Source organism: Gambusia affinis, linkage group LG11 (genome assembly GCF_019740435.1).
Source record: "Gambusia affinis linkage group LG11, SWU_Gaff_1.0, whole genome shotgun sequence".
Classification (NCBI taxonomy): domain Eukaryota; kingdom Metazoa; phylum Chordata; class Actinopteri; order Cyprinodontiformes; family Poeciliidae; genus Gambusia; species Gambusia affinis.
In genome coordinates this window covers 3,830,508-3,842,393 of record NC_057878.1, presented here as the reverse complement: position 1 = coordinate 3,842,393, position 11,886 = coordinate 3,830,508, and the positions used below count along the sequence as shown (strand labels likewise).

Sequence of the window (11,886 nt, the reverse complement as noted above, 5' to 3'; positions counted from 1 at the left end):
TTTTGGGTTAGTGGTTTAATTCTGTGTTGGTTAGGTTTAGGGTAAAAGTTAAGGCAAGGGTTAGGTATGTGATGGTTAGGGTTAGGATTAGGATTATGGTCCGGGTTTGGCTGTAGAAATTACTGGAAGTCAATGTGAAATCCCCACAAGTGATGAAAACATGTGTGTGTGTGTGTGTTAAGTTACATCTGTGACTCTGTGCTTCCACATAAGAGCTCTTTACTTGTGTAATCCCACCAACCGGCCGTCTCCAACCCCATCCCTCCTTCTATCACTCCATCCAGGGGATTTGACAGCCATTAAGAGATAGCTTTTTGGTGTGTTCGTGTGTCCCATCACACACACACAGTGAGCAGTGTTTCATGTAAAGGCTCTGCTCCACTTGCCTGGTCGTGCTGTAGAATGTGGACTGACATGGGACGGTCAGGATGGACACATGAATGCGGATCTGGATAGGGAGCTTTAACACACATGGATGCAGCTCTCCAGAAAGGGTTACAGGTATTTCTCCCCCCCTCCTCCACTTCCATCTTCTCCAGTTGTGTCTCTTCCTGCTGATGATTTCATGAGGTATTTGCACGATTCGTAACAGCTATTGCTGGTGTTTGTGCGTTTCCAGACCTCCATTAATCCTGGCATCTTCCGGATGAGAGACGGCAGGAATGACTTCCTTCATTTTCACCGGTCAGTTCCAGCTTCACATCTGATGGAGTCGCGTCTCTGTGTGACTGTTTTGTTCTGTCGTTTGTCAACAGACTCGAGCGCACGTTAGCCGGAACGTTTGAAACGCTTTAACATGAATCAATTTTTTTATGGCATCAGCATAATCTCACTACAAAAAACAAAAATTTACCAACAGCTAATTGTTTTTAAGAAATGGGGCCAGAGTGGTCAAGTTTATTAGTAAGTTTATTAATATAGAAAATTTCAGCAACAAGACATTCAATGTGCTTTACATGATGAACATATAATACACTAACCATATATGAAACAAGCAATAAATATTACATTTTGTCAAATGCCTTCATCAAATAATCATGAACCGAAAGTACATCTAATATATTGACTGATGTTAAGGCAACTATAACCGGGTGAGGTTTTAGCCTTGATTTGAAGAAAGTCAGTGTTTCAGCTGTTTTGCAGTTTTCTGGAAGTTTGTTCCGCATTTGTGGAGCACAGAATGCTGCTTCTCCATGTTTGGTTCTGGTTCTGGTTCTGGAGATGCAGAGCAGAACCAGAACCAGAAGACCTGAGGAGTCTGGAAGGTCAATACAACAACAGGAGATCTTTAATGCATCGTGGTGCAAAGATGTCCAGCTATTTATTAACTAACTATATTAAAGTCTATACTCTGAGTCAGTGGAAGATTTTTTAGTCAGACCTGTGAAGACTCTGCTGCAGTCATTAATGTGACTAGAGGTAAACACATGGAGGAGTTTCTCTGGATTTTGCTGAGACACTCGTCCTCTATTGTGATTGAAGGCCGACTTTGTAACTGTGTTTCTGTGTTCCTGAAGGTTCAAGTCAGAGTCCATCACTACCCCAGATGGTTTTCAACAGGTTCTGGATCTGGGGTTGGGATGGCCATAGAGGAACTTTGAGTTGTGTTTTGCATCCATATGTCATGAAAAAACTAGCTCTAGATTGGACCAAATTCTTATTTACTTTCTGGTATTTCATGGAGCCATGCGGGCTAACAAGGTTAGCATTTGGAAGTCTCTTCACTCTTCCATGTTTTATTCATTTATTGATATTGTTTTTCATCTGTTCTTGAACGTCCCTCTGTTAGGGTATGATGCTTTGTTTTGTAGAGCTTGGAGCCTACTTCATGCTGTCAGGTCCTGATACGAATGCAACAAAGTGAATTTTTCAGTAAAAGTATGAGGATAGACATCGGTCTACTTACTGTAAAAATTAAATTGAACATTTAGCATTGTAAGAAAATTATGTCGGTAAAAAATCTCACTAAACACCTCTGATTTACACTGAATTTTGACTATCACAGTAAAGGGGTTTGAATACATTTGGATGTTACACTTTTTAGATTTTATCTGTACAAACTCTGACATCTTCAACTTTACACTTCTGCACCTCATCATGCTATTTTGCAGATAAACCACAAGAGAAAACAAGAAGGACTGTATAGCGAACTCTGACATAACCCACCAATGTTCTTTCATTGGTTCTTGTATTTCCTCCATAAGGGAGAAAATTCCCTAATGGAGGAAATTGGATAAAAATGGAGCAACTGATCTCATGGCACTATCTGTACCGGAGGCCAGCTGCCCCGATGGAGCGTCTGCAGGGATTCAGCCTCACTGCTCTGTCTCACCTGTTGCCTTTCAGTCTCCGTGCTGTGCCTGCTGCCTCATTCGGCGCTGGCGCGGTGGGCGTGCGTCCGGGCCTGCCCGCCATCCTGCTCTTGCACACAAGAGAAGAGCTGCAGCGTGCTGTGCGACCGCGCCGGCCTGGCCGAGCTGCCCAGAGAGTTCCCCTGTGAGGCGTCCGCCATCAACCTGGAGAAGAACCGGCTCAAGTTCCTGTCGGAGCGGGCCTTCGGGACCCTGCCCTCGCTCAAGTCTCTTTCTCTGGACCACAACAACATCTCCTTCATGACCCCGGGAGCTTTTAAGGTTTCCTTTTCAGTCGTATTTTAACCATATCTTACTGAGCAATCCGTTTCCAGCCAGCCAGATGGGTTTTAAGTGTAATTCAATGTGATGAGAATTTGATAGAAGGAGTATCAGATGTTCCTGATTGTTCCTCCTTAACCTCGATTGTTGCTCTGCAAGTTTACAGGTTCAAAGATTTCACTTAGAATCTATAAAGAACCTAAAACCTCAATTTTTGTATAATTTCTATCAAGAGATTGTCTAAAATTCCCCATGTCTCAGTTTCATTTTGGAGTGCAGGTTCCTCCAGACCATTCCAGACAACAAATGAACATGGTCATTTATATCTTTTGGGTTTCCTTCTAGGAGCTTCTCCCACTATTTTCTTATAGTTCTGGTCCATTCCTCCTGTCAGAACTGGTGGAACTGAGTCCATTCTGTAGACCGCTTCACTAACTCGCCTCTTCAGACCTGATAAGAACCTCGACTGGGGTCAGGAACCAACACAAAAACTGCATGACCAGTTTGAATGTTCAGGGTCCGTGTCCATTTGGAAGACCAATCTGTGCCCAAGCTTTTACTTCCTGGCTGATGTCTATAGATGTTGCTTTAATATTTCCACATAATTTCTTTCCGATTTTATGAAGCAAATCAGATCCTCCTACAGCACAACACATACTGAAATCTAGGATGGTACAAGCATTCAAGTTCTTCCTCCGAATATAACAATGGTCATTATACCCAAACAGTTCCACTTTAGTTTCATCAGAATACAGTCCATCTCTCCAGAAATGAAGATTTTTGTCACTGCAGTGTTCACCTGCAACTATAATCTGGCTTTTTATGTTTCTTATAGAGTAATGCCTTCCTCCTTGCTCAGCGGCTTTTCAGCTAATGCAGTTTAACTGTGGATGATAACATTGCCTTACCAGCTTCAGCCAGCATCTTCATGAGGTCTTTGGCTTTTATTCTGGGGTCAATCTGCACATTTCAGAACAGAACCCGTCACCTTCCTGATCATCATGGTTGGACATTCCCATCGTGTCCATACTCGGTAAAAATGTTTGAACAGATGAGCGCGGCGCCTTCAAGCAACGGTAAATTATTCCCAAGGATGAACCAGTATCTGTTCGGCTCCATGATATCTTGGCTGATTTCTGCTGACCTTCCCAACGGGTCAAACCAAGAAGCAGTGAGTTCCAGGTGTGAATCCAATTAACTCAAATGGGACAGTTAGCCTCTCAGGAAGGAAGGAAGCCCAAAAGTCATACATCTTAGACAGTTATCCCTGATACTGACCAAATGTGTGTAAGCTTTTGAATTCGAGGAAAAATATTTTTAAAAATATCTAAAACATTTTTCTCACTGATTTTCTGGCATTTAATTTTGATCATTCTAACTAAACTAAATCAAGAGAAGTTTGGTCCGACTTAACTTCAGACCGTGAGAGGAAAATGTTTTTGTCTCCTTTTACTCAGCGGTTTCTGCTGTAGCTACGAAACTACTGAATCTAAACAACAAGACTTAAAAATCTGCGTCTTCCAGGGCCTCTCGAACCTGCTGGAGCTGAAAATGGCCCACAACGAGTACATCAGCTACCTTCACACCCGGACGTTCACCGGGCTGAAGAAGCTGCTGCGGCTGGACCTGTCCGACTGCAACCTCTTCAACATCCCCGACCGCATCTTCATCGAGCAGACCGCCATGACGGAGCTGCTGTGCTTCCAGAACAACTTCCGCAGGATCCCAGGGGCCATCCGGGGCATGGAGAACCTGACGCACATCTACCTGGAGAGGAACAAGATCGAGGCGGTGGCCTACAACTCGCTGCTGGGCCTGGGGAGCCTCAGGTGAGAAGCACCCGCAGGGTTCCTTTCCCTTTCTATGGGCATCTGAATGAAACGGGCGATATGTTCAGAATGGGGTTAATAAAAAAAACAAAAAGGAATCCATGTTTCATGCTCCATCCAGTTCAACGTGGAACACTGGTTTATATTCATCTGTTACATAAAATCCACAAAGAAACACACTGAAGGTTGTGATGTGAAAGTAGGTTGGGTGAGGATGTTGCCTTAGCAACGCTACTTTGCCACATCACTTTGAACACCAGAGTATTGTTGAGTTCTCACTTGTTGAGAACTCAAGTGAGTAAATGAAATGCAGCCATGAAACACTTGGCAGCAACCAAAACAATTCATAAGAAATTAAAGACTTTGTTTCATGTTCTGATCAGGAAGTGAGACTTAAACCCCCAAATATGCAGATTATTGAACCATAAATATAAATAGTCGGAGGGTCCTTGCATTTGCGATTGTTAAACTTTGCAGTCGGAAGCTTATTGACCCACAGACGCCAACATGGCCACTGTTTTTCTTCCTCTTCGTCTCAGGTACCTGAACCTCCAGGAGAACCGCATCAATGTGATCCATGACAACGCCTTCCAGGACCTGGTGCGGCTGGAGAACTTCTACCTCAACGACAACCTGCTGTCCGACCTGCCCCGGCTCGCCTTCAGGGGGCTCAGCCGCCTCAAGATGCTCAACCTCGGGGGCAACCAGCTGATCAACGTGTCCAAGACGTGGTTCGGTGACTTGGCGGAGCTGGAGGTCCTGTACCTGGACCGGAACCAGCTGCTGAACATCGAGGAGGGCGCCTTTGAGAACCTGACCAGCCTGATCACACTCCACCTGAACAGCAACAACCTGACCACGCTTCCCCTCAGCGTTTTCCAGCCCGTCTACTTCCTGGGCCACCTGTACCTCTTCAAAAACCCCTGGGAGTGCGACTGCGCCCTGGACTGGCTCAAGCAGTGGATGGAGAGCTACAAGCTGGTGCGGGACATCCCGTGCACCTCGCCGTCCTCCGTGGCGGGCCTGGACCTCAGCCAGGTGGTGTTCCCCACGGCGAACGGCACGTGCGTCGACCCCGCCGAGCTCAACCTGACCACGGCGTCCTCGGAGGTGCAGCCCACCACGGAGAACCGCTTCAACAGCCTCATCTCCAAGCTGCTGCAGCAGGAGCTCAGGGAGGAGATGGGGAACGGGACAGAGAGCGCGCGCAACGCGACGCTGCCGGAGCCGGAGGAGGGTCAGCTGTCAGCGGGCGTCGGAGGCCGGGGGACGCAGGCGGTTCAATCGCTGCTCTGCTTCATGGTGACATGGCTGTTCTGTGGTTTATTCCGTCTGTTACATGCCAGTCTCTGTCTTTGCTGTACGTGAAGAGGAGAACTCTAGCGCCGAGAGTTTTAATATCGCTTCTGAGTTAAAATGTGCTTTTATTTCTCCCAGGAGGTCAGAAGGCTTGTTGTCCATTGTAGGAGCCTCTGAGTCGACTTTTGGACGTTCCTCTCGCCCAAGAACATGTAGCACGTGGAATATGATATGGCAAGCACTGTTTCTATTGGAACTAAAATCCTTGTGCTCAATATATCCTGGACTTCATGTTTTAGGGGGTAGTTTCAAAAAGTATTTACCCCCTTATAGAGTTTTTCTCTTATTGTATACCTTTCATATGTAGCCATCCCTGATGCCTGACGCTCAGGAAAAGCCAGGCAGTTGTCACAGTAGACATTATGGCGTTCCGTCAGACCGTCAGTTCCAGAAATCACAAAAAAAAAACTATTGTAAAAAGTACACTTACCACACTTACCACGGCAGGGGGATTAAATGTTGGAGATAAAAGTTAAACTGAGTAAAAACAAAATGTTTAAATAAAAGAGAAAAAAATATATTCAGGCTTCATGTGAATAAGTAATTGCCCCATAAGCAATAAGGAGGTATTTAGTAATGATGACAATGTCATCAAGTGTTTGCAATACCTGGCAAAATTCGGCCAGATTCTAGTTTTTGACCAACAACATCTTATTTAAGGAGGCAGTACTATGTGATTTACAGGCGTCTTGTGCTTTTTTTTTATAGAACTATCAAGTAACTATGTTACCTTTAGTCGTTATTTTTATCACATATAACTTAAAAGAAATCTTTCCTCATAATTTAGAGACTTGAAAATGGGTTTATGTCACTTGAAAAACTCCTCCTCTCCCTGAAACTCCACCGCTAATCAGCACAACATGGCTCCTCTATTAACCCTTTATTATTATTTATTAACATTTTTACCAGTGATACACTGAGTAGCAGCTCCTGTAATGAGTTGAGCAAATATGCGATTCCACCAGGTGCTTGCTAATTGCTGCTGGCTAGTCTGAAGGAGATGAGTGGAGGAGTCACTGGGGAGGGCTGCTCTGTGAGGCAGAAGCTCGGAAACTTAGAAACTGCAGCTCAGAGGAGGAGCTTTGTCCTTGAAGGCGGAGCTAGGTCCACTCAGGCGTTTTGCACAGCTAAATAGTTGCCATGGAGATTAAAGGATTCCTCAAACATGCATGGAAAGAATCAAAGCAACACTCCAAGGGTGTTTTTGACGAGGAAATAATATAACATGATGAAAAAAAGTCGATTTTACACAATACTGCCACTTTAAGGTCCTTCCAACAGGATAAAGGTCCAAGAACCTTCCAGCCACAGACCATCACACCACCTCCGCCGTGTTTGACTATACATGATGTTCTCTTTCTGAAATGCTGGGTTAGGAGCAGAACACACTACCCAGAAGCCTCTGGGACAATTGAGGAGTTCATCATTTAAAAAATTATTTTAAAAATGACTTAAAAAAAATAAATCTTAAACATTACAATTTAAATGTGAATAGTTTAAATATATAAGGGGAGAAATACTTCTACACAGCGCTGTCCATACTTTTCCACGAATGACATTTTTTTGCAGACGGATAAAACCAAAACCTGCCTGTTGACAGGCTCTTCTCTCTTGCATAAGGCTCAGTTTTTGTATCTTCATTCACATCTATGTGTAACATTAAAGGAGATAAGCGCTCCTGTCGTTTTCTCCTGGACAGATGTCCTCTTTGCTCATTTCTCTGCCCTTTGCCGCCGCAGCTTTTCCACACACGCTTTAATCTTCTACTGTACGCAACGGAGGGCAGGAGGGACATTCTAACTGCTTCTGCCTCTTGGGATGAACTCTTTCTGAGTCTCCTGGGTTCAAGTCACAGTTGCCTGAATGCGAAGTCGGAAAGACTGTTATTATTATGATTATGAATCTTGAACAGCATAATGCAGTGTTTGTTTTATACACGTTGTTGTGTATTTTCTAATGCTTAAGGATGTCATTGTTTAATATGAGCCACTGCTTTTCTCTCTCTTTCTTTCTTTTCTTTCTTTTTTTTTTTTTTTTTTTTTTTTTTTACCCCGGTGAATAGATAGTTTGGCTTGGTTCAAAGAACTTTGGTCTTTTGGGACCAAAGTTCTGCTACGTGATATGTTTTTTTATCAATAAAAAGAAGGGGAAGGAAAAAAAAACGATTGCCACTGAACTCATCACATGCTGACTCACCGGCTCCTTTTAGCCTCGCTCGAGGAACTGACCTGTTTTAGAGGTGAACTCCAGTTAATCTGCTGGCCTGTTAATGTAGGATTAGGCCAGGAGTTAGACAACCGAGAGAGGCTGGAGGCTCCACCTCATCCCCCTCGCTCACTCTGGATCTCTCTTTTTTTTTCTACCCGGTAATGATGCTGAGTGAGATGTAACAGAACAGTTATGTGGGTCGCAGATGACGAGGTGTGTGGCCGCTTTGAGAGTTAGTGGCTCCGTAAGAAGCAGAGCTTTGGGTCCTTTTAGGTTTTAAACACACTCTAGCTGTGTTTTCATTACAAACGTACACAAAACTTTGTCGGTATTCTGCTAATGGCAAAAAACCAATTGCGGTGTTTCCTTTAAATACGAAACGCAATTATATTCACGTGAATACATTTATTCACGTGATAGGTCCTTACAGAACATCCTCCTCCTACCACTTCCTATCATCTTCATCGTCGTTTCCGCCAGTGGTTATGTCTGGTCGTTCACAAGTTGAGACGTGAAAAACGCGTTTCCACTGCAGTTTTGTGTTAGCATCAAAACCTTTTAACTAAAATAAGCTAATTTATTTCTGTCAATTCCAATTTGCTTAGTTAGATGGTCCATGCAATTGCAGCTATAGTATACCAAGTATGAGATGAGTCAAACATGCTTCCAAAAGTTGTCAAAGATTTAAATGATCAAAGGGAATCTTGAAGTGGCAGCAAAGAGAAAAGTCTCCAGCTCAACCAAGAGCCAATATCACAAAAATGTATATCTTGATTTGCCCAGTGAAGAGGAGCAAGTCTAGAAAAAAAAATGTCTGTGGACCAGGTGCTTGAACACCTAAAAGATTTTTTCCTTTCCCTGACACTCTGTAGCAACCCTCTTATAGATTGCCTCTAATTTGACATGTCTCGACAAAATTTCATTTAAAAAGCTCAAGTCTTAGAGCAGAAATTATATTTCCCTGATCAGTTTGTGACCCTGATGACCTCAGAACAGTCTTTCTTGTTCTCCAAACATTAATACCAATAAAATTTAAGCTACGGTATTGTAAATTTTGGTTGCGTAACAGAGGCTGTAGGCTTCTCTTTTCTACCCACAGTGTGTGTAGAGTTGCTTAACAGCAACTCAACAGCTGTCAGCACATTATTTGCGAGGCCACTTAAGGTTTTCTCACAATGCATGTCATTTGGCCCTAAAACGTTCTTTCTTGCTAATGGTACACTAGAGGGCAAGTTAGAACAGGCTACTGATACATTGGAGAAGGAAAAAGTTGGCTGCAGCTCCAATACTATTAATTCATTTGGCTCAGACACTGGGAAAACACTTAAGTGAAAACATTCAGAGATAAATCGTTCAGCTTTACTTAAAAATACAATCCGAAGAGAGAAGAAATCTATCCGTTCATGAAGGTTCTCTACTTTTAATGTGAAGGGAACTCTTTGGGAAAAGGCAAAGTGCTAATTTCATTCTATACTGTGTCGCTAACAATCAGCCAAAAGTCACTTTGGCATGCTTCTGTTAAAACTGTTCTTTCCTCCACAGAGCAATCTGGTTTATGAAGCTTTCCTGGAAAACTAAAGTATATACTAAAATATGTAGTGGTCATTGCTGGTGGTCCCTGAGGAGACTGGTTCATATATTTTAGCTAAATATCCCAAAAATGGTTAGCTAAAATAGAAGATATTATTTATGCATTATGTCACTTTTATTCAGTTGTAACATTGGAATGTTGCAACATCAATCTCTGTCTTTAGGGCTGTTGAGAAACACATTTACTGCAAACTACCAGAGCTAGCTTGTCCGTGAAATAAACAGCTTACTGCACATTTTGTAACTGGAAGCTAACACGGTTCAAAGACTAGCTAACAGCCACTGTACTTCCTTGTAGCACTATTTTGTGTGACTGCGGATTTAAAATGCAAGAGGAAATGTAATTTTAATTACAATATTGTTACCAAAATCGCAAACAGGCAGACAACAGTGGAAATGAAGTGATTCTGAAATGTTAAAACTGTATCACAATATCATATAATGACATGTCATTGCCCAATTTCCTATTTCTTCCATGTCTGAGAAGTTATAGCTACATCTTGCGGAGTTGCCATCCATTTTGGAGATTTGATGGTCATCTTTGACAGAGCCAAACAGAACACTGTCAACACTGCCTCTGTTTTTCTCCCAGATATTATTAGTGTGGGATTATGGGACACGAGTAAAACACAGTGTTCAGGATCTAGTTCACCCTAATCACTCACTTGCATTAACTGAAATAACAAAAAAAGCCAGACAGACAAAGAGGTGAGCAGAGTGTGCATTCACCTGAAATACCTAAGCCATAGGGAATGGGTCACAGGCTGGTCTGGGCTGTTCAGCATGCATGAGGTAGTTTCATCAAGGAGCTGAGTACTGGTTTATATTTATTATGCTTTCTTTCTCGTACTTTGAAATGTATATGAAACTGCAATTTCATATAAATATGTTTTTCATTTGCGCTGCGTGTATATACATCACAGCTCTACGATAAAACTATTTTTGCTCCATTCAGTGTATAAGATGAAAAAATATCACAGAATATTTCAATGAAGATCATATCAAGAATAAATACGAGTTATGTCAAAGTTAAATTTTGAGAGAAATCTGTGTCAGATCAATTAATTTACTGTAACTGTGAGGAAAAAACTAACAAGAAGCTTTTCTGTGATCAGTTATTTCTGTTAAGGCCACGTCCCTCTGACGGAAAAAGAAAAATCTGTTACAACACTCTAGACTTAAACAGAATTTATGTAAGATTTTAAAACAAAAAACTGAAAACAAGACTTGACAATTTCAACTGTTTTAGCCTCTTCCATTGGTATAAAGCACAAGTGAGGTTAGCAATACTGACTGAAAACAGCCATTTCTCTGAGATCCTCTGCTTATCTGAGAGATTTGTGAATCTTTGCTAGTCCATCATGAGGAAAACTGAATGCATTTGTTACCTTTTGCTTTGTTGTTCTCCATCAGGCTAACAGTATTTCAAGATCCCTGTCTGTTTGCGGCAGGCTGAAAACAAGAAACATTTCCATTTGCTGTTTAGCCTCCCTGCTAGCTTCCGCAAGTCTGGCTCTCTCTCGCCTTCTCGCAGCCTGAGAAATCTACAAATGTTTTTAAACAAAGAAAGTACAGAATCCTGTTTGATAGTTTGTCTCTGCTTCCTCTGCCTTCACCTTTGGACATCTACCTAACACTCAAGCTAGCTAACATGCCACAACAATGAAAGTCCACACTGAAGGGTGTTGTCCAGGCAGTTTAGTAGCTATGAGCTATGAAGCATACATTACTGGACAAAGGTTGAATTTTTGAGTTTCTGTGTGGTCTGAACCAATAAAAGTAAAGATTGGCAGATTCTGGTCACCAGCAGATTTCTTGGTGTATTTCTACAAAAATATTAATATTCCAGCATACCCATGTAACACAGTCAAAATATAAATTTTGTAGACACAAATATTTGTCCTGTTAGTTTTCATGCAAATCTGTAACCTTGAGAACATCACTGGATTTTAAGATGATGACGTCCTACTTCTGGGAAAAGGGAAAATAAAATGCCACTACATTGTTTGTTGTTTCCCCCCCAACACATAAAAAAAATATATTTAAAAAAAGAAACACTGTTGACACTGAAGGACACACAGGGCAGTTCATCAGTCCACCATGTTCACATGTGGTGCTTTTTTTGCTTTTCCTTCAAAAAGTCGAGTGTACACATTGCTCTCTGTTAGAGTCCAGGGGCTCGTCTGTCCACCGTCAGACTCAACGTCACCTCCTCGTCGACGGAGCCAACTCTTCCCGTTTGTGTGCGACAAATCAAAAAATAGAGA

At 42.4% G+C, this 11,886-nt stretch overlaps 1 protein-coding gene across 1 annotated transcript; it reads left to right on the top strand.

The window, feature by feature from the left end:
- Positions 1 to 410: 410 nt before the first annotated feature.
- nyx (nyctalopin) lies at positions 411 to 5,951 on the top strand. The gene is made up of 5 exons (XM_044132301.1): positions 411 to 501; positions 620 to 684; positions 2,347 to 2,633; positions 4,158 to 4,462; positions 5,002 to 5,951. The coding sequence occupies exons 2-5, from the start codon at positions 663 to 665 to the stop codon at positions 5,828 to 5,830; spliced, it is 1,443 nt and encodes a 480-aa protein (XP_043988236.1). The 5' UTR covers positions 411 to 501; positions 620 to 662; the 3' UTR covers positions 5,831 to 5,951.
- Positions 5,952 to 11,886: the final 5,935 nt, after the last annotated feature.